The 20,809-nt window shown below is 39.5% G+C and overlaps 1 protein-coding gene across 2 annotated transcripts; it reads left to right on the top strand.

Annotated features, from left to right (window-relative positions):
- The first annotated feature begins 3,262 nt into the window (after positions 1–3,262).
- On the top strand, positions 3,263–18,096 carry LOC149286051 (AP-1 complex subunit sigma-2-like). Of its 2 annotated transcripts, none has more exons than XM_089494455.1 (4): positions 3,263–3,441; positions 9,831–9,939; positions 10,960–11,097; positions 18,061–18,096. In XM_089494455.1, exons 1-4 carry the CDS (start codon positions 3,263–3,265, stop codon positions 18,094–18,096), a joined length of 462 nt encoding a protein of 153 aa, XP_089350581.1. The 2 variants fall into 2 exon arrangements, with proteins under 2 accessions (XP_089350581.1, XP_089350580.1); XM_089494454.1 differs by lacking the exon at positions 18,061–18,096 and adding an exon at positions 14,621–14,665.
- Positions 18,097–20,809: the final 2,713 nt, after the last annotated feature.

The following is a 20,809-nucleotide window of genomic DNA, read 5'->3' as shown; positions in this document are numbered from 1 at the left end:
CCCCCGCAGCGGAGCAAGGGACCTGCATCCTACTCTCTGATACGCTCAGACAGCCTCCCCTGCCAGCACTTTCCACGGGGGGGGCCGGCACGGGAGGTTGTCTAAGCGCATTGCGCAGACGTTACCGGCAGCAGCGATGCGCGTAAACAGCCTCCACTGCCGGCACGATGTGCCCCGCAAGACACCCGGAAGTTTGCTCTGGTAAGTCGGGGGGGCAGAGTGGCAGCATATCTCGGGGGAGGAGGACAGTGGCAGCATATCTCGGGGGGGAGGACAGTGGCAGCATATCTCGGGGGGGGGGGACAGAGTGGCAGCATATCTCGGGGGGGGACAGAGTGGCAGCATGTCTATTAAAAAAAACCTTTTCTTTAAAAAAGCACCCAACTTTTAGGGTGCAGCTTATATACGGGGGCGGCCTATATCCGAGCCAATACGGTATATAGCACCAGCAGATGCGATACAGCTGTTACAATCGGTGGGATAATATGATAAAATTTATATAATATATAATTAAAAATGCATATTATTATTAAAGCCCCAATAATAGATAGATGATAGATATATTCAATAAAGGGAAATAAAGGGAAATCTACCAGTGCTGGTCATGCATGATAATTAATAGTAATACTACTGCGTGGAAAGCAGCACTCTCCTTTAGTGAAAAAAAGCCACACTGTTAACACTTGATGACATAGTAAAGCAGTGAATAATGTACTTGCATTTAATGGAACTAGCAGCAGAGGTATGTACAAATAAGTCTCCACTACAATACGCACGCCTCATTTAGAACTATAGCTTCGAGAAAACTGTTATTTCTGTACTTGTGTAGAATACGCATGTCCTGCGCAAATATCTTAAAAAAAAATAAAGGCAAAACTTTAAAATAAAATAAAAACACCGGATGCGAGAAATGTCAGAATGTTACAGAAGCTTCTCCACTCATTCCCGCCCTACATGCCCCTCAGCTTTCACGAGCGCAGGTGCACGGCCCCTCCTTCCACACGCGCGGTGCCGTCACGACGCTGAGGGGCGTTGCCTTGAAGCGCGCTCAGTCCCTGTCAGATAAGCCGGGGTCGCCTTGCAGCCCGGGGCAGGGTATGTTACCGGAAGCGCCGCTCTCTTTCCGCACCGTTATGTCTGCTGTGGATATTTTCTAGGCCGCCGCGACCGGGTCTCTGCACCCGCCCTGTCACTTCCCGATCTGGTCCGCTCTTTAGCACAGACCCCTCTGAGTCCTGCGTAAATGGGACCGGGCAGCTCGGTGCTATATATGGAGCCTGCCTCCATCTTTCCTTTAGCCCCTCACCACTTGTCTGCGATGCTGCAGGTTGCTCTCCTGCTTGCATCTTTCTTTAACACGTTAAGTGCCGAGAGAACTGCACTTGTCACTGCCTGGGCTGAGGCTGCCATACCGCAGCTCGTCGAAAGTTACCGATGGAAACTAGTAGTTATGGGGTGAAAATGTTAAATGTAGTGATATATGTAAAAAAAATGTATTGGTTTCCATGATGACTGCACTAAAAATGTTTAACACTGACTTATAAATCATGTGTTTTACCCCCGGTTTATTGAAATTATAGGGGAGTGCAGCAGCAGGGCCCTCCTCTTCTTTGTGTGATGCACTACAGTATATGAGGGTGCTATATAAATAATTCGCTGGAATAAACGGCATTTTTTCATATCAAATAATTTAAAATGAAAAAGAGCACCTACATGTGTATTGTTAACCGTTCCTTGCATCATTATTAATAGTCATTGTATAAAATGTATCCTTCCTGAACTAACATGCTGCTCTACTCCAATCAGATTTTTTTGTTTTGTTTTACTTTACTGAGAGGGTGGTAGATAAATAGAACATCCTCCCATCAGAAGTGGTAGAGGTTAATACAGTCTGGGAATTTAAACCCACATAAGCTTATGGCTCCGGACTAGATGGACCTAACGGGTCTGTCATCAAACGCTATGCTTCCATCATGGTCTTGTACCAGATGCCATTAAAATAACCGACCTGAACACGTTTTAGCCGTGAATAAAATAATAACACGGCAGATGTTCTGCGCGGGGATGGAGTCGTCTGTTAAATAGTATAATTACTGGGAAACAGATCGCATGAATTCGACGTTTTAGCAGACTGCTTTAGTGATGCACGAGGGGCAACGTTGCTAGAAGTTAGGCAGATGCTTCCTCTATTGCTGTGCATGTTTTTATTCATGTAGGTCAGGGTGACTGCGTGGCCCTCGGCTAAATCTGTTGATTAAAAAAAAAAAAATGTTGGTTGGGTGATAAAATCCATAAGACGTTGCAGTAACTATGCTCTTGGACTTTTACAAATATTCTTATTTTTTGTTGTCAACACTAAATATCTTAAATAATAAATTTTACTGCAAATAATATTCGTAGAGTTTACTGCGTATTCTTGCAAAATCCTTGCTGTGGTGTAAGAGTTACCCCATAGCTGATGGTGTTGAAATATTTAAGTGAAAGCGTAATGTATACACACTCGTTATATACTTTTAAAATTTCTGGACCCTGGTTTAATTTTGGTCCCCTTTACTTATTTTTTGCCCCAAGTGTTTGTTTATTTTTGCCCCCAAAATAACCACGCTTTGCTTTCTTCCAATCATCTTGGATTAAGCTAATGAAATTATGTTTTCGTGAGCGTTTCTGATTTATTTTTCTTTATTTAATGGGCTTCTTTGCCTCTATATTTCTTAGCAACATAACTTGCTGATAATACTGGGGATTGTAGGGCTGCGAAAGTAAATGATCACAAGCTAATTCATGCAACCCTTCGCCGGCTTTGTTGGTGATCTCAGAGGCGTGCAGTGACTAGGCTGCTGCGATATTAGTACTGGTCATGAATGGGTTAAGTTTCTCAATCTGACCCCCGCTAGTTGATTCCCTCTCTCTGCATAGTAACTCCCCCAGTCATTCTCCTCCTCACATGTTTCACGGGGCTGTTACTGGGGTTTTGCCAAAGCTATGCATGCAGATAAACGTCTGCTCCTGAACCACCTCCCCATTGTGATGTAAAAAAGCGCTTCACGTCCCGGATTTCATCCTGAATAGGATTCCACATCGGTTCCGGTGTTCGGTGCTGTGCAGCCATGCCTCTTGGAAGACAAGTCATGAATATTTTCTTTATATTTGTTGATTAGTACTGTAACTCCTTGTGACTGTAAAAGGTTGTTAGCAATCTGCTCGTTCCTCTCTTCCTGTAGCATGCTTTTGGTTTTTCATTTTCACGTTTGTTGTTCCACAGATGCAGTTTATGTTATTGTTCAGCCGTCAGGGAAAGCTACGGCTTCAGAAGTGGTATGTGCCGCTGTCTGACAAAGAAAAGAAGAAGATCACCAGGGAGCTGGTCCAGACTGTATTAGCCCGCAAGCCGAAAATGTGCAGCTTCCTGGAATGGAGAGATCTGAAGATTGTCTACAAAAGGTGCTTCCTCTGCTTCTACACTTTTCTCTCAGCCATACATTGTTCCACACCATCACTAACCCTTTTACTTTGCAAAATAAAAGGCTTTTATGGCAACATCAGTGTTAAATTATCATCTTCCAGCTCATGTCGTACAGCTTGTTGCACCAGCCTTAGAGTTTGGATTATTGACCACTTAAAATTTTTTTTTTTCTTCTTAAATAACTAGTCATCCACATAGTTATGGCTTTCAATTTTTCCTTAATAAGAAATCTTTTATTTGAAAGGTTTACGAATTCCTGTTTGGTGATTTGCAAGGATGTTTATATTATATTTATTATCTCTAATATTTTCTTTACGAGTTGTAAGAGACGTAAAGATTAATGATAGATTTTGATGCATTAGGGCTATGTAAGTAGAAACCGTGTTACTGGGCCTTGCAACAACCGGTTATCTTTTCCATACTAGTACAGCTGAACGTTCTTGTATTCTGTTCATATTGACATTTGAGTGTTCTTGAAAGTGTTTGTGTCTTTGTAGTTTTGATCTTCAATGTGGTCTTGCTTGTTTTGTTGAAGTCTATGCTATGCTGGAGATGTTGGGAATAAATAAATCTGGGTATAGCTTTAAAGTGAGAGTGGTACAAAACCATAACTTGTTTCTTTTCTCTGGGGTTTATTCACTCAACAGTGAGGTATAGCATTTCATTCCACCAATTTAAATAAAAATATAGGGCTGCAACTAACGATTATTTTAATAATCGATTAGTTGGCCGATTATTTTTTCGATTAATCGGATAAAAGCAATTTTTTAAAATAATATAATAAAAAACGTACAATTTACACTTTCATCTCTTTATTGCAATGGTCTCTCTCTATTCACCTTCTTATTTTACTGACATAATAATAAAAGCTACAAGAACCCAAACACAGTGTTTCTCAAACTAGGTTTTAATACAAAGTTATTAGTATTAATTCATATGTTAACTATTTTTCATATTTAATAAAAACTATGAGAAAAAAAGCCTTGTTTATATTTTCTTTTATTTACCAAACTGCCCCCAGTTATGCACATCTGACCCCCAGCTTGCCACTCTGCCCCCATATATGCCTTATACCTCTTATATGCCAGATTCCACTGTGCCCCCTGATATGCCACTGTGCCCCCGATATGCCTTATACTCCTTATATGCCAGTGATATGCAACTGAGCCCCCTGATATGCAACAGAGCCCCCTGATATACCTTTTACCCCCAGATATGTTTTATGCCCCCCTGATATGCCTAATATCGATATGCCTTATACCCCCTATATGCCCTGAAATTCATAATACCCCCCCATACACCACTATAACTCACCCATACACCACTCTGGCTCCTCCCCCTCCCATACACCACTCTGGCTCCTCCTCCCCTCCCATACACCACTCTGCCTCCTCCCCCCTCCCATACTCCACTCTGCTTCCTCCCCCCTCCCATACTCCACTCTGCCTCCTGTCAGCAACGGAGGTTCACAAGACACCAGGGAGCCGGGTAGAGAGGCAGAGTGGCGTATGGGAGGGAGAGGAGCCAGAGTGGTGTATGGGAGGGTGGCTCCCATACACCCCTCTGACTCCTCCCCCCTCCCATACATCGCTCTGCCTCTCTACCCGGCTCCGTTGCTGACAGGCACTTTCACTGCAGCTTCATAGAAGCCTCAGCGTAAGTGAAGGGCAGTAACGGAGGCTGTCTGTGCGCATCGCGCAGACCCCCACCGGCTGACAGAGAATTATCCTCTCTGTCAGCCGGTGGGGGTCTGCATCGCACATCGCCTCCGTTACTGCCCTTCACTTACGATGAGGCTTCTATGAAGCTGCAGTGAAAGTGCCTGTCAGCAACGGAGGTTCACAAAGCACCAGGGAGTCGGGAGAGAGGCAGAGCAGTGTATGGGAGGGGGGAGGAGTCAGAGGGGTGTATGGGAGGGGGGAGAGAGACGGAAGTGAGAGACCGGCAGTGAGGGGAATCCAGGTCCCCTGCAGCGTTGCGGGGGATCTGGATTCTAGTGTTAGAATCCGATCTCTGTTTGAGGTCCGATTATATAAGGAGAGGAGTTTTTCAGAGCATTTGCTCTGAAAAAAACCTCTTTTTATAATCGATAAAAATCAATTCGACTATCGATTTTCATTATCGATTATTATCGATTAGTTGTTTCAGCCCTATAAAAATATAAAGGAGGGCTAACTTTGTCTGATTTATGTATAGTAAAATCAGTGAGATGGCATCAACATCTACAATTTTAACTGTGCATTATGGAGGATACCCTTTGTAATGCGTGGAATGTTTCATTTGTGAAAGGCCCTACTGCCACAATGTTAAACAAAAGATTCAGGCACCTAATGCTAATTTCTCTGTAAAACCAAAACCTCTAATCGGCGTGGCAGTTAGAATTTGAGCAAAACTCTGTCCCTATCAAATGTGTTTTTATAATTACCATTTTCATCCCAATTTCACGTTTTCAATCTGAATTTGCATATAGTCTGTGACTGTGGTATTGTGGAAATTGTCATGAATGGGTTTTTTTTGTAATGTCTTGTTTCTTGTCACTTTACTGGGCTTTACACCCTAAGCTGGCCATCCAGAGTAATTTATAATATCTGTATTTGGGGGGGGACTAATTTAACCAATTTTGTATGTAGCACTCGTTATATGTGTGATTACATGAAATTGCTACAAAATATGCAGCTTCTGAAACAAGTATTACATATCTATAAATGCTGCAAAAAGAAAAAGAAGCACCAATATTTACTGTATCATTTTAAAATATGTTTCACCAAGAATTACCTGAAGGTTACTAATATTTAGCAGAATTAAAATTATTTAATGGATGACATTGTCATATAGGTGTATGTTCTCAGACAGTTCCAGTTTAACAGTAGTGTAAAGCTATGAATATACCGAAAATGTATTAAATGAGATATAAAATCAGCCACTGGTCATTAGGAAACTGAAGACATATAAACTGAGACTTAAAGCGAGTGGGTTACCTTTTTTTCATGCTTTATATATTTTTTTTTCCTGTAACACTTTTTTTTCACAGCTGAAATCTTGAAAAGTTATATTGCTGTCAGCTAGCTCAGAGTAGCCTTAATTCAGTTTCAAATTATCTTATTCTGGGGCACTCTGTAATTTGCTGGATACTGTTAGGTAATAATGTTTTTTTTCCCAAGAAGCCATAATTCGAGAATTATGACCCTGCAATTATTTTTTTCCTTTTTAGCTGAAACATATTGGGGTGTTTGGAAGTGGCATATACCAGGAGCTGTAAATTCATACTAAAGTGCAATGTGTGTGAAAAAACACACAAAAATGCTACCACAACCTTTGACAAAGGCTGGTGGTAGAATTAGTGCACAACAAAAGTTAAAATACCCTGGAGCTTCTAGTTTTCAAAAATATATGGTTTGATGGGGTAAATTGAATCGGCCAACTTCAAAGATGTCCCAAATAGGATTTGAGGCAGGATGACCAGATGTCAACATTTGAAAAATTTAAAAATGCGCACCTCCTTTTAGCTCCCAAACAATACGAGAAACCTATGCATAGGTGGAATCCCTGTACTCCGATATGTTGCTGAACACATATTGGGGTGTTGCATATCAGGAGCTGTAACTTTATACCTGAAATACAATTTGTGAGCGAAAGAAAATTATTACCACAAACTTTGACAAAGGCTGGTGCTAGACAGTGTTAAAAAGCCACCATTTGAAATACCCTGAGGTGTCTAGTTTTCAAACATTGAATTGAATTGGCCAGCTTTACAAAATCTTTACAAAGAGGAAATGGGGCAGAATGACCAGATGTTAAAATTCGAAGTTGAAAAACTGAATTTTTCCTCCCAAACAACCTGAGAAACTCATGCATGGATGGTATTGCTGTACTCAGTAGATGTTGCTGAACACATATTGGGGTGTTGTTCTGAAGTGGCATATACCAAGGAGTGTAAATTTATACCTGAAGTACAATGTGTGTGGGGAAAAAAACACTCAAAAAAATTACTACCACCAACTTTAACAAAGGCTAAAGGTATAATAAGTGCATGGAAAGTGTTAAAATACCAACATTTGAAATACACTGGAGTGTCTAGTTTTCTAACATAGATGGTTTGATGGAGGGAAATTGAATTGGCCGGCTTCAAAAATGTCCCAAATGGGACGTGAGGGCAGGGTTGGGGAAAAAATGGCTCTGAAATAGCAAAATGCTACTTGTACTTATCGACCTATAACTTGCAAAAATATTGTAAAAAAAACTCAGGACAAATATTAGAATACATTTTATATTGGCTTTTGTTGATGAGTAAAATATTTTTCAAATAAAAGTCAGGAAAAGTGCTTTTTCACATTTTCACCATATTTTATTTTTATTGTTTGTTAGCTTGATGATGTGATCAAAATAACGGTATCTATAGAAAGCCTGGAAAAACCCCCCAACTTTTAACTTATGTGGCTATGCTAAATGAGAGACAAGCAAATTACAGCTAAACACAAGCACCAGAAAATGTTAAGACCACTATTGTCACAAAGGGTACAAAAATAAAAAAAAAATAGGCCTGGACCTTAATAGGTTAATCCAGCCTCACCAATGGGACAAGGGTGAAGCATCATTCTTGTTTCTTTTAATAAGTCTTTTCCTTTCCATCGGAGCGCTGTACCTTCCGCTGTAACAGATCCAATTCGCTTTTTTATTTGAGACATGAGTATGATCAGGACATAAGAGAACTTCACTAGGACAGAGTAAGTGTTTTCCAGTCATTCTTTAGATTTTTTTTCCTTCTTCCTCTAGTGGTCTCGCTAACTAGATTTTTTTCTTTTCTTTTAACATTTCTGTGATTGGCAGACCCACTGTTCCTCATCTCTCCTCTTTTACATGATTAAAAGCGTCTTTGAAATATGTCCTTTAAAATTGGTTCTAAATTGAGGAGGGAGGAGGTGCTGCACTTCAGTAGAAGAGGGAGAGTAATTACCAAATATATAAGTGCCAACAGAATAATTTAAGAGGGTACAGCGGTTTAACGTAACATCCGCAGATTAAAAGAAAACATTAAGTGGAGGTGGGGGTTCAGATCCTTACTTGGATAATGTTCCATACGCAGAGACTTCTTAATGTATAGAGCATTGAATCATCTTTTGGGGCTAAAGAAATTAGAAGGAAATGTATAAAGTTACTAGAACTGATATATATACTGACTATAATGAATATAGCAACAAATACACAACAGAAACAGCAATGGAACGATATAACACCAATGAGAGGCACTAAAACACCATTCCCCAGTTTGCTTGTTTTGCAGGAGGATAGCTTTGGTTTCAGCGTTATTTTAGGCGGTGCTGACGTGTTTATTTATACGAGTAAAATTAGTGCTGCTAGCCTCAGGTTCCACTTTTGGTAATATTCAATGTGGCATCCTTCTGCTCTGGCTTGGAAGTGTCACATCTGCCCTCCCGTCTAATATAATATGAACACATTGCAGATCTATTTTCCCCCTGGTAAACATTATTTTGCTACTTGGCGCTGAGCAAACCGCCTAGCAGTAGAAAATGTTAGCAACTAACAAAGTCCACAGATACAAAGTGTTACAAACATAATGGATCAGATTGAATATACATTATAGATAATGGGATTGTTATTAGGGGATTTTACCATTCTACACTCTAATTTTGGTTAAAATAGTAAATTATTAATGATGCACCACTTAATGATTTTTCAGGTTTTTGGCTTGCTATCCACTCCCAGAATGTCCCCAATTCAAACTGCTTTTGTGAACTGGAGATTTGTGAACATTTTGCATGTATTGTCTCTGGAAGCCACAATTCACTAGAGAAGGCGATATCATTAGTATTTTGTTTATTCCCCTGCAATACTTTTTAGCCGAAACAAGTATTCATAATTATGATACCCTCAAGCATTAGCTGCTTCCCTCTGGACCTCGGCCCTGCGTTGTGTCTGACTGTTCCGTGGCAGAAGCTCAGGAATTAATGCACTGGCAGTGTGACATTAATGAGGGTACAGTGGGCAGCAAAGGAGGAATCATATTGCTGAGGTTCTGCACATCAAACTATGGATCAGATCCAAGAGTATTTAATCAGTGACAAGCTTTTAACAACCTTTTCTTCTACCTCTCAGTAATTTATACAGAAAAGCTACGACGGATAGGCATGGAAACGTTATGCTGTTAGATACAGCATTACATGTCCTTTTAACTTTTACTTTGTTGCCCCTTCACCGCAAGCGCTATAGAGTTCCACCCGTTTCCTCTGTGCTTTGTGATGGCAGAGGAGTTATGTATTAACACACAGGACACGTAGTGATTCTAACAGCCTCGTTTATGGAGTATATATTACCGAGCAACATCATTTCTATTTTTTTTTTCTTTTAGGTATGCTAGCCTTTATTTCTGCTGTGCCATTGAAGACCAGGACAATGAACTAATTACCCTGGAAATAATTCACCGTTACGTGGAGCTTTTGGACAAGTATTTTGGCAGTGTGAGTCAAATCCTTCTCCTCGAATTAAGAGCTGCTTGGAAACTATGACGTTCCCATTAAAACCTTAAATGAATGTAAATCACTTAATTTGAAGCACTAGCTTCCATTAAGCAAAGCTTCTCGTCTTTGATTCTCATTTTTTGTAAGCAGATTCTACACATTTAATGTAACATAATGTTGGTGTATTGTAACCACAATTGATACCTCAGATATCATATTACCTATAGATTGTTAAGGCTTATATTAATTCAGCTAGCACAGTATGAATCATTGGGACAGGAAAATCAGTAAAAAAAAAATTTATTTCTTCAATCTTGGCCAGTTTCCCACTCCCTGATGATAAAAAAAACACCCCCACAGCATGATGCTGCCACCACCACCAAGCTTCACAGAGGGGATGGTGTTCTCAGGGTCCATGACCTGTGTGGAGAGCTCCTTGGTCTTCTTGGTGCCCTTTGCTCAGTGTTGATGCAGACTCTGGGCCTTTTAGAACAGGTGTGTGTGTGTGTGTGTGTATGTATGTGTGTGTGTATGTATATATATATATATATATATATATATGTGTATATATATATATATATATATATACACACTGAGATCATGTGACACTGAGATTGCAAACAGGTGGACTTTAATTATATGACTTCTGAAGGTAATTGGTTGCACCACATCTTATTTAGGGGCTTCATAGCAAAGGGGGTGAATACATATGCATGCACTGCTTTTCCATTTTTAATTTAAAAAAAAAGTTATTTTCTTCACTAATTGGGACTGTTTTGTATACGTCAAAATAAAGAAAAGAGGAAAAATTGCAAGGAGGGTAAATTTACAACTACAACTGCTCGTACAGTGTTGGCAATTTAGCTGGAGCTGTCCCACAAACTGCGAACATGCCTCTCTTTAAAAGCTTCGTTGTGATATGTTAATTAACCTCTCACTGCCAGCACTGGCTTTTTTTTTACATTTTAGATACAATGTCTACCAGTGTTTTTCTGATATTTAATTTGATGTACTTTTCAGGTGTGTGAACTTGACATCATCTTTAATTTTGAGAAAGCCTATTTTATCCTGGATGAATTTTTGTTGGGGGGAGAAGTTCAAGAAACCTCAAAGAAAAATGTCCTTAAAGCCATCGAGCAGGCAGACCTGCTACAGGAGGTAAGGACAAACTCTTTAGAGCACCAGCATGCTGTGCATATCTTACCTTTTAAAAGTGTGCATGTTCTCCTCTCTATTCCTTTGTATCTCTATTATATACTTGTTACTGTTCTTTTTTTGTCATCTTTTATATAACCAGTTCCTGTAAATTATTTGCCTTCTCATGCTTATGTGCTTCTCTACTGTTTCTCTACATTGCTGATTTGTAGAAGCTAGACTTCCTTTCTTTTGAGATTTTTTTCAAGTATAGTTGACTAACACTAACTCTTCCAAGACTTTGCTTGCTGCACATTGATCGGAGCAGGTTGGTTGTTAGGCACTACAGATATCTTAGTTTTCTATTTCATTGACAATGAACCTAAAACCACGTTCCTGTCAAGGAAGATCAGATAATAGTTTTTGCGTTCAAACAGGATGACACTACATACACCGCAAATATGCCACTAAATTAAATTGATATTAGAATTAGTCTTAGAGATATCTAAAATTTTATATTGTAAAAAAGTTTGCCTAATGTTGAAAGGGAAATCAAGTTCAGTGGTTAACAATATGCTACAGAAGGACAGGCGAATTGCTCAGTATTATCACTGATAAGTTTTGTGAGTGCAGGTTGGTGGTAACTAAAAATCTTTATCATTTGTGGTCCTTGATGAGAATGACCATAAACAAGTTTATTGATTTAGACCAGATGTTTGTTCAAAGCCTTGTAACATGTCCATATTGAACAGGGAAGAGAAGACTGAGTGACTGTAAACAAAGAAACATAGAATGTGACTGCAGAAAAGAATAATTTGGCCCATCCAGTCTGCCCAACCTCTGAATACTGTCCTTAGTCCCTGGCCTTATCTTATATCTAGCTTAGCCTTATGCCTCTCCCATGCTTGCTTAAATGCCATCACTGTATTAACAGTTTGTTGGTGAGGCAAGCCAACTAGCCCGGTTTGGTGACGGGGAACTAGCTGAATTTGGACACCACCCACTAAAAGTTTGGAAACCAGTTTCAGGTTCTTCCGTTTTATCAGGCGGTGACAGTCTAGCGTGCGTGCCGTAGATGTACTTTATACGTAGCACTTTGCATCGTGTCTCACCCTGCAGGTAAATACAGTCTGAAACCAGGAGCTCAGCATTCAATACATTTAATCTTATATTAAATTCTGAACAAAACTCATGCTGCGTGAAATACTAGGACTTGTTCAACTGTAAGTTAACCAGCTGTTGAATGAGTTGAATAGCTTTTTGATTTTAGATTAAGCCCATATTGTTGATATCTATAATGTGCAAAATTTCCAGCCTAATTCTGTTATTGTTGGCAGTTTGGCCCTATTTATAAAACATTTAAAACCATCTTTATATAAAATATAATAATATTAATACTCTCTAAAATATTGTACAGTAACAAATTGGTAGTGCATGGATTTAGAATAGTTTTGGGACGTGCAGTTTGTAATTTCCGGATTCCACTTTCCAAAAATGTCCAGCAACTCTTTCCCACAAAGTGATATATAACGTGCACATGGGGAGAAATGGCCTTTTCTATTCCACCGGTGATCTTCAGGCCATGTTCTTGTTCCAGAGGGCAGTTATTAAGATGTTAGTAACCAGACGCTTGCTCTCAGTCCATTACTATCCTCCAATATACTTAGAATTAACAATTTATTGAGTTGCTTTTATAAGAACATTTTTTTCATTATTTTTCATTGAAGACACGTTCTGCTCTTACGCCGTTATTTATTGTTTTTAGATTTTTATGTTGGACATAAAGGCTTGTAACGAAATAAAATGTCTTTTTACTTCCTGCCAGACATTGCGTGGTGCTGCACTTCTGTTGTGATTTAAGTGAGAGTAGACATTTTTCCTGGTTTTATCTTTGTTGGTAAAATTATAGTAGCAATGGATGCTTCTTAAACTACATAATTTGTTCTGATTCAGCAAAGGAAATGGGTTTTCGAGTCATGCAGTTTATTTACCATGACACTTACTGTGATAAAAATACATATTAAAATAGTTCTAAATGCTGGCTATAGGGGAACAATGTCATTTATTTCTTTTGCCTGGTGTATTTGTGTCTTCACTAGAAAATATTAACAGCCTCAACAAGGACATCATGGTTTATGGAGAAAGGCAGATATATACAGGAAAAATATGCCCTAATATAATGATTAAATATACAAAATTCTCTGAGACTGGACTCACTTCAAATACTTAACTGTCCCTAAAATATATATACACTGTGTAGTAAATTCATATGTAAAGAGTTGCTTCTATACTTATATTGTAACAAGATTTTATTAAAGCCCTTTTTTAGATGAATGCTATTTTTTAGTTTTGCTGTATCAGATATGTTTAGACGGAATATCCTTCCGATATATATTTTATCCAGTATTGATTTAAGTTCGTCTCAAATGCTACATTTATTGTTCTAAACCGTTTCATTGCAGAGGTCTATAACACACAATAAACTGCCCAGACCTTTGGATCTAAATATAGCATCATATTAGATATTCATCAAATCTTATGTGCTCCATATGGCTGAATATTACAAGGCTAGATACTGTTCTGTTATATAATTTAGACACTTCTTGTTGATACATACCATTTAAAATATTTAATTGAGCTACATGTGCCAAATAGGATCATCATTGGGGACCTTTTACTGCGGTGGCACCTGTTTATTCCCAGCACATATGCTGCATCCGCTCATCACATTGGAGGCTCCTTGGATAATTAGTCTGAAAATCTGTAGCTAAAATTGTTACAAACTAGCCAAATAAAGGAACATTCTGACAGTGTTCTTAAGATGCTCATCGGCCTAGAGGCCATAGTCTGCTTCATGAGTTACTCGTAAAATATCTTAAAACTACCCTTTTTCATAATTTTTGAACAGTAGGCATGTGACCGATTGATATTGCACTTTTCATCACCCATATTTTCACGGTAAACCAGATAAAAAATGTTAACATCTGTGCGTTTCCTATTAAAAAAAAACAAAAAAACCCAACAAACTCCACAGAGATTATTGTAGCTGGGGTTTACCATAAGATGCAAAAAGCCATGAATAACAGAATAGATGAGTAAATCCAACTGTGTGTCAGAAAGAGAGCTTTAAATGTTATGTTTTATTCAACCGAGTGGGATTTATTCTGTTATAAATACATATTAACGCCTTTCAGATGATACATTATCACCCTTTTGGTTGGTTCTTGTAACTGTAGTCTGCTCTATAAACGTATTCCTTCGATCTGAAGCAGGCCCCATGTGTTTGCAAGACACGCAGCTGTGATCTGTGACAGTCTGTTGACCGAGAGGTGCTCGCCATGCCAGATATTTTCCTTTCCAGTGCTGCTCGCTTGTATTGAGTGTCTTGCGATCCTAGGATTAAACGTACTCCAGTTACATTCACTTTAAAAGTTAACTCCGAACAATGACTAATGAAAAACTTTTATCTTGGCAAACCAAGCTGTGCGTTAACACTTGTTTGCAGTCAACTTGTATTCAACAAATGATCTTGGTTTTATGTTTATAGACCCAAACTGAAGACTGGGGAGGTTATTCAGATGATATTTTGTGATAAAGAACCCTCTGAGGGCTTTGCGTGTTGAACCATTCTCCATGCAATCGGTAACGCATAGCGGCGGCACGCGTAAATTGGGTTGCTGTGCAGACTGCTGCATGCCGGAATAATCTCGAGTTTCTTTTTGGAAAGGATTAACACTTGCGTTACAATACCGGGATTTTTCTAATAGCATGACAAGTGCTTATTGGGATATTTGTTTGACCCTGTTCACAATTTACCTGGAAGGTCTCTTGTTTTCTCCTCTCACTGAATCATTATGCTTTCTCCCCTTCCTCCTCTTAATTCTGTTGGAATTGGGTATGATTTCGATGGGATGCACAAAGTGCATTTTGCCAACCCTCGAATGAATCTTACACTAACAGGGTTTGGGTTTCTATTAACGTTTTGTTACATTTTGCTGTATGAGCTGTCTTAATATCTGAATTTTTTTCCTTTTTTAAAGGCAGATCATTTTTGGTGTAAATGGATTTCCAGACTTCCATTTTTTGGGTGGTGTGTGTGCTGCATGCCATATTATTTTTGTTCATTAACCATCATTATGACCTTTTCAACCTAAATTACTATGTTATGATGTAATGCATGTTCCCAAAACAACTATTGTTTACGGAAAAGCACAAAGGTAAGACGTGCGGTTTGTAAGAGGAAAATTTATAGCAGCACACCTTGACATGATACGATCTCAATGCTGTTTGCTGGGTTTGTACGTTGACTTAGTAAAAATGGATTTGGTGCTTTTAGCTTCATTCTCCATAACAAGACTACGGCCCATCAGGCTGCTCATTTCTGCTTAAATAAATAATGTCTCTTCTAATGCATTATACAGTAGATACATTGGTTATTATCACAGATGCTTGGATCGTTTCCCATCAGAAGCAGCGCTGTAACAATGCTATACTGTCGATAATGGATTGTGGGGATTCTCTTGGTGTTTGTGGTTTTTAAACATGGAAAAATAAATAGAAACCAGGGGATGGGCAGATAGTATAGCTGCCGGTGAGATGTAGCACAGTAATATATGTTTCTTAATATTTCACTGTGTAATATGAGGACGAAATAGGACCCCGCCCTGACAAAAATGATCAATGATAAAATAATAAATAATTAAAAAAAAATGTGGTTAAGTGCAGTTTATAAGATATAAATATCCCCACTTAAGCCCAGCAACAGGACTTTTTTTTTTTTTTTTAAAGTAATGGTAATCTTAGAAAATATTTTTTCTTGAGGAAATGCACAAGCTTGAAAGTCTCAGAGGCAGATATCGGGAATAAAAATGTGGCATTCGTTCTTTACATACATCACATCGACGTGTGTTTGAGGCAGTCCCATGTGCACAATACTGTTTGGGATTTCTGGTTATGACAAGACATGATTTATATGCAACAGATGCCTGCAAAACTGCAAAATCCCCCCTGAATCGCATACAGTAAGGTGTCCAAAACTGATAACACATCACACACAAAACAGTGCTCCACATGTCCTGAACACATCAATACTGAAGATAGACAGGCCGACACCGACATCCAGGCGTAGCCTGGTTAATATTTAATGCGAGAAGAATGTATCTTGCGTATGGAAGCGTGTCTACAAACCTAGTGGTGTATAGATTACTGCAAACTCTGCTATTCCTCAGTAATAGTTTCATGTGAAACGTGTAATGAATGTACATGAGGTTTCTCTCTAGCGTTTCCCTTGTCAGTGTTTCCCTTTTCCAAACCCCTTCTCATTCATCAACTTGCCTCAGTTCTTCCTGACTAGTGTCTGATGCTCAAGAAAATGATTGCGTGTAACGGTTTTACTAGGCCGTAGCATGCCGAATATCAGATGTGAAGACCCGGGTAACTAGCATTTCTAGAATAAATCTCTAGCCATGCGAATCCAGTCTAGTAACAGCGTTAGCTCCCATGTACATACCGTATTTGCTCGATTATAAGACGTGTTTTTTTTCAGAGCAAATGCTCTGAAAAATATCCATCGTCTTATAATCGGGGTCGTCTTATAATCAGACCTCAGGTCTGACTATGAGACGACTAAGATCCAGATCCCCCGCAGCTGCAGGGGACCTGGATCCTCCTGTCTCCCCCCCGCCCCACTTACCGGTGCTTCTGAGTCCCCGGTGTGTAGCCGGGGCAGTGTGTAGATGTCTGGGGTTGTCTGCATCCATCGCGCAGACCTTCCCCGGCTGTCAGAGATCAGACTTCCCCGCACCGGTGCGGGGAATTCTCTCTGACAGTCGGGGAAGGTCTGCGCGATGGACGCAGACAACCCCCGCTGCTAGCCACACCTCCGTCCGGCAGCAGCGTAAATTGTCTACGCGGATCGCGTAGACACCTACACGCTGCCCCGGCTGCATGACAGGGGAGTCAGAAGCACCGGTAAGTTGGGGCAGGGGGGTCGGGGGAGTGTTAAATGGGGGGCATAAGGCATTTCTGGAGGCAGATTGTTCTATGAAATGCCTTTTAACCCCCTTAATGCCACTCTGCCTCCAGAAATGCCTTTTTAACTCTCTATACGCCACTCTGCCTCCTGAAATGCCTTAAACCTCCCTATATGCCACTCTGCCCCATAATATGCCTTTTAACCCCCTTTATGCCAGAGTGACATATAGGGGTATAAGGCATTTCTGGAGGCAGAGTGGCACATAGGGGGTCAAAAGGCATATCATGGGGCACAGTGGCATATAGGGGGTATAAGGCATTTCTGGGGCAGATGTGCATAACTGGGGGTCAGGTTGGAAAATAGAAGGAAATAAAACCAAAATATTTTTCTGAATCATAGCTTTTATTAAAAAAAATAATTTACATGAATTAACATTTACTGGTAAAACTTTTTTCCTATAGGGTCGTCTTATATTCAGGCTTTTTCTTTTTTTCCTAAATTAATATTCAGATTTGGGTCGTCTTATAATCAGGGTCGTCTTATAATCGAGCAAATACGATATATTATATTCTATTTGTACTGCAGAACAAAAGACTAGCATTTAAAATGAAGCAAGTGGTGTAGAATGCATAACTTGAAAGGCAAAGTGACCATGATTGAGGTAGGTAATAAACCTCTAAATTATAATCTAACTATAACGTAGCCAACGGAAAAAGAATCTGCATGCAACATACAGGTCAACTCACATAGTAATAGAACATTTGGCAAGTTATTTAGACATAACCATTGGTGAGTGGTTGGCATTGTCAAGATGGAATTCACCAATCAATGTAATCCTGTTAACTATTATTAACCACCAATCAATATAATGAATTTAACAAACCTTTTCTTCTTCCAAATGATTTTCCTAACTGGGTGCGATTCACAGCTGATTCGATGTGACACCTCTGATTTATGTCGAATACAGTACGGTCTAAACCTACACATTTGTTTGAATTATATTTCTCTTGTAGTCCCGCCACGAGTACTTTAATGTGCCTGTGTACTAAATGGCGACACTCATCACGCATGCAGATTATCTGAGGAGTCTGGCCGGGATGCAGCATGGCAAACCATGTCCTGCGTTTGTGAAACCACCCATCATACTGTTGTATGAAGTTTTCATCATGTATGTGAAATGTTTGTATCCATTCATGTTCCATGTCTATTGCCTGCATACATTATTTTTTATTTTTTTTGTGCCAGTTTGAATTTGGTCATATTTTATTCAATTTTCAATGTCTTTGGGTTGTCCCTTTAATTGCCCAAAACAACAAACCATCCTTTGTATGCTCAGGTTTCTAATTCCATTGATGTATGTAATTTATAGGCCATACACTTGCATGATATTATGCCATATTAGCATATCTACGGTTCTCAACAGTGAATTGACCCTTTCAGTTCTATAGGGTTGTAAGATAGTAGTCCCTCTGTCTCTATATTGGCCAGGGGTGTTAATTTATAAATGAGTATTATTTTAGTGAAGTTTTGCTTTTAATATTTTACTAATTGTTAATTCCGAATGTTTTACTTATGCTACAGAAAATATTTAACTGTTTGTGCAATTTATGCATTACTTTGTTGGACATTTTAACTGTCCGAGTTTATCCTGTCTGGAAGCTCAATATGTAAATATATAACATATAAAGAATAGTGTTTTTCTTGGATGTAGTTTCCTAATTGTAAATTCACACTGGTGCTCTGTACCTTGTTTTGTGTCTAAATGAAAACAAAATTACGCATCTCTGGGGAAAATATCAATTAACTGTAAAATAGGATTGGGTTGCACATTCAATATTTTTGTTTTCGTATACATGGCCAGATTTTAATCATTGTAAATTCATCAGAGACTATGCATGCTATATATATTTCTCTGGCAAACCATGTTTTGTATGTCAATGTAGTTCTATGCCCTAAAGTGGCTGATTAATCGGTAAATTAAATTACGGTGCGTGCCTCTGAAGGCTTGTACTCGTGACAGAATTATAAATGAGGCAGGACATTTTACATGTGGGCCAGTCGGACGGATTATAGGCTGTGAAGCAAGCCATATTATTACTTTCTTGTCTTACATGCTGACTACAAGACGTTTAGCATTTCAACACCAGGGCCGGCTAGAAATGTAGACCTGATAGGAAAAAATAGTTCTAGGCCAATTTGATGGGCGTCTTCATCAGACTTTTTAACCTATTCAAGCCCGAAGTGGCATATTTTGAATAGCGGCCACAGTCCCCTCTTATACCAAATTTACTTTAAGAGTAATCTATGCTTACCATTTACTGTTAGTTAAGGTGAGCTCACGCACACCTTTAGTTTACCTTCTTTGCTGCATACTTTCCTGTTTTGTTTATTTTTTTATATTTTGTTGTCATTTTTAAAAGGCAAATTACAGAAAGCAGGTGTCCTTCATTGTGTTCATGTTCAAAAGTAGCCAATAGCCTACCCCACAGACACGTTACAAGTTGCTTCATGTCATTTCTTCCAGCGATTCGTCTCTCAGTCAAGTTTTTGGTTTGCACATAATTATCCATCTTGACTTCTAAAGGAATTTAAATAAATGATAAATTATGCTGTGAGATTAATCCAACTGAAAAGGACTGTTTCAGAAAAAAACCCCTATTAAAGCAAAGCAGCTAAATGCTGTGTAGCCGAGGAATCTACGGTAATGATATGTGATAGTAACGTTGTCCAGTTCTGAACGACCGTAGAAATCTCATGAATTCCATCAAACCGTTCACAAATGTCGTATGGCACCTCCAGGTAATGAAATGTGTATGTTTGACCTTCTCCGGTATTTATCAGGCGTGTCAAAGGCCAGAGTAGGGTGAAAATCATTTTTATCCCACTCAGCTATCTAGAGATCTTTAAGGTTGCTCATTTCTGGCCAACCTGTTGACTTTTAGCTAAGGAATGATAACAGATAAACTGCTTCAGATTAACTACCCCCGTTATTTAAAATAATTCTATCAATTTTAAGCCAATTGATAGAAAAAATGATCTGAAATATTTGGGGTTTAGCTGTAAAGGCATTTTTTCTCTACTACTAGAAGTGTGACGGGGCGCTCTGTACCCTGACTTGGTACTCCCGCCAAACTACGCTTCCTCCTGACGGGACACCAGCTGTTAACCCTTCAATGCCGCACAGAGCCAGCTTTGTAGAGAGAAGGGGGATGCCGCTGCAGCGGAGCTCTGTTGGCGCTATGGCTAGCCGTCGCTCAGCGTATTCAGCGCATGTACTATCCTGAAAAGGACAGTTCTTACAGCAGCCCACCCCAAGTATCAGACGGCACCAATGTCGAGGTGAAAACAGGACTCGGTTTTATTTAAAACACTCCAGTATGTAAACGGTACAAGGGGGTCATTTACATACAATAGACGCAGCAAATCTCACATAGTTCTCCATCAGGCCCTCCTTTGCACACGGCTCAGTATTTGCACTCAGCCCACCTCAGCCCAGTAGGGGGATCGCTATTATAGTCTGTTGTCAGAGCTTCAGCTGGGGGTTTAGGTTCTGGACGGACTACCCAACATTCCGGGGACCCAGGTGCGGAGACCGTAGTCTCATCCACCCCTCCTGGGTTAACATCCACAGATGAAAAATCCATTATATTCACAGTCTCTGGAACCGGTTGTGGAGCAAAGTTCCACAGCTCCGGTATCTCATCAGGCCTAGCTACCCCGTATCCCTGTGACTCAGGGGTGGAGACCTCAGTCCTATTCACC

This window comes from Sceloporus occidentalis, unplaced genomic scaffold (assembly GCF_023333645.1).
Source record: "Sceloporus occidentalis isolate IW3139 unplaced genomic scaffold, rSceOcc1.0.p SCAF_72, whole genome shotgun sequence".
Taxonomy (NCBI): domain Eukaryota; kingdom Metazoa; phylum Chordata; class Lepidosauria; order Squamata; family Phrynosomatidae; genus Sceloporus; species Sceloporus occidentalis.
The sequence above is the reverse complement of the archived record's forward strand: the minus strand, read 5'-3'. Positions and strand labels throughout refer to the sequence as shown.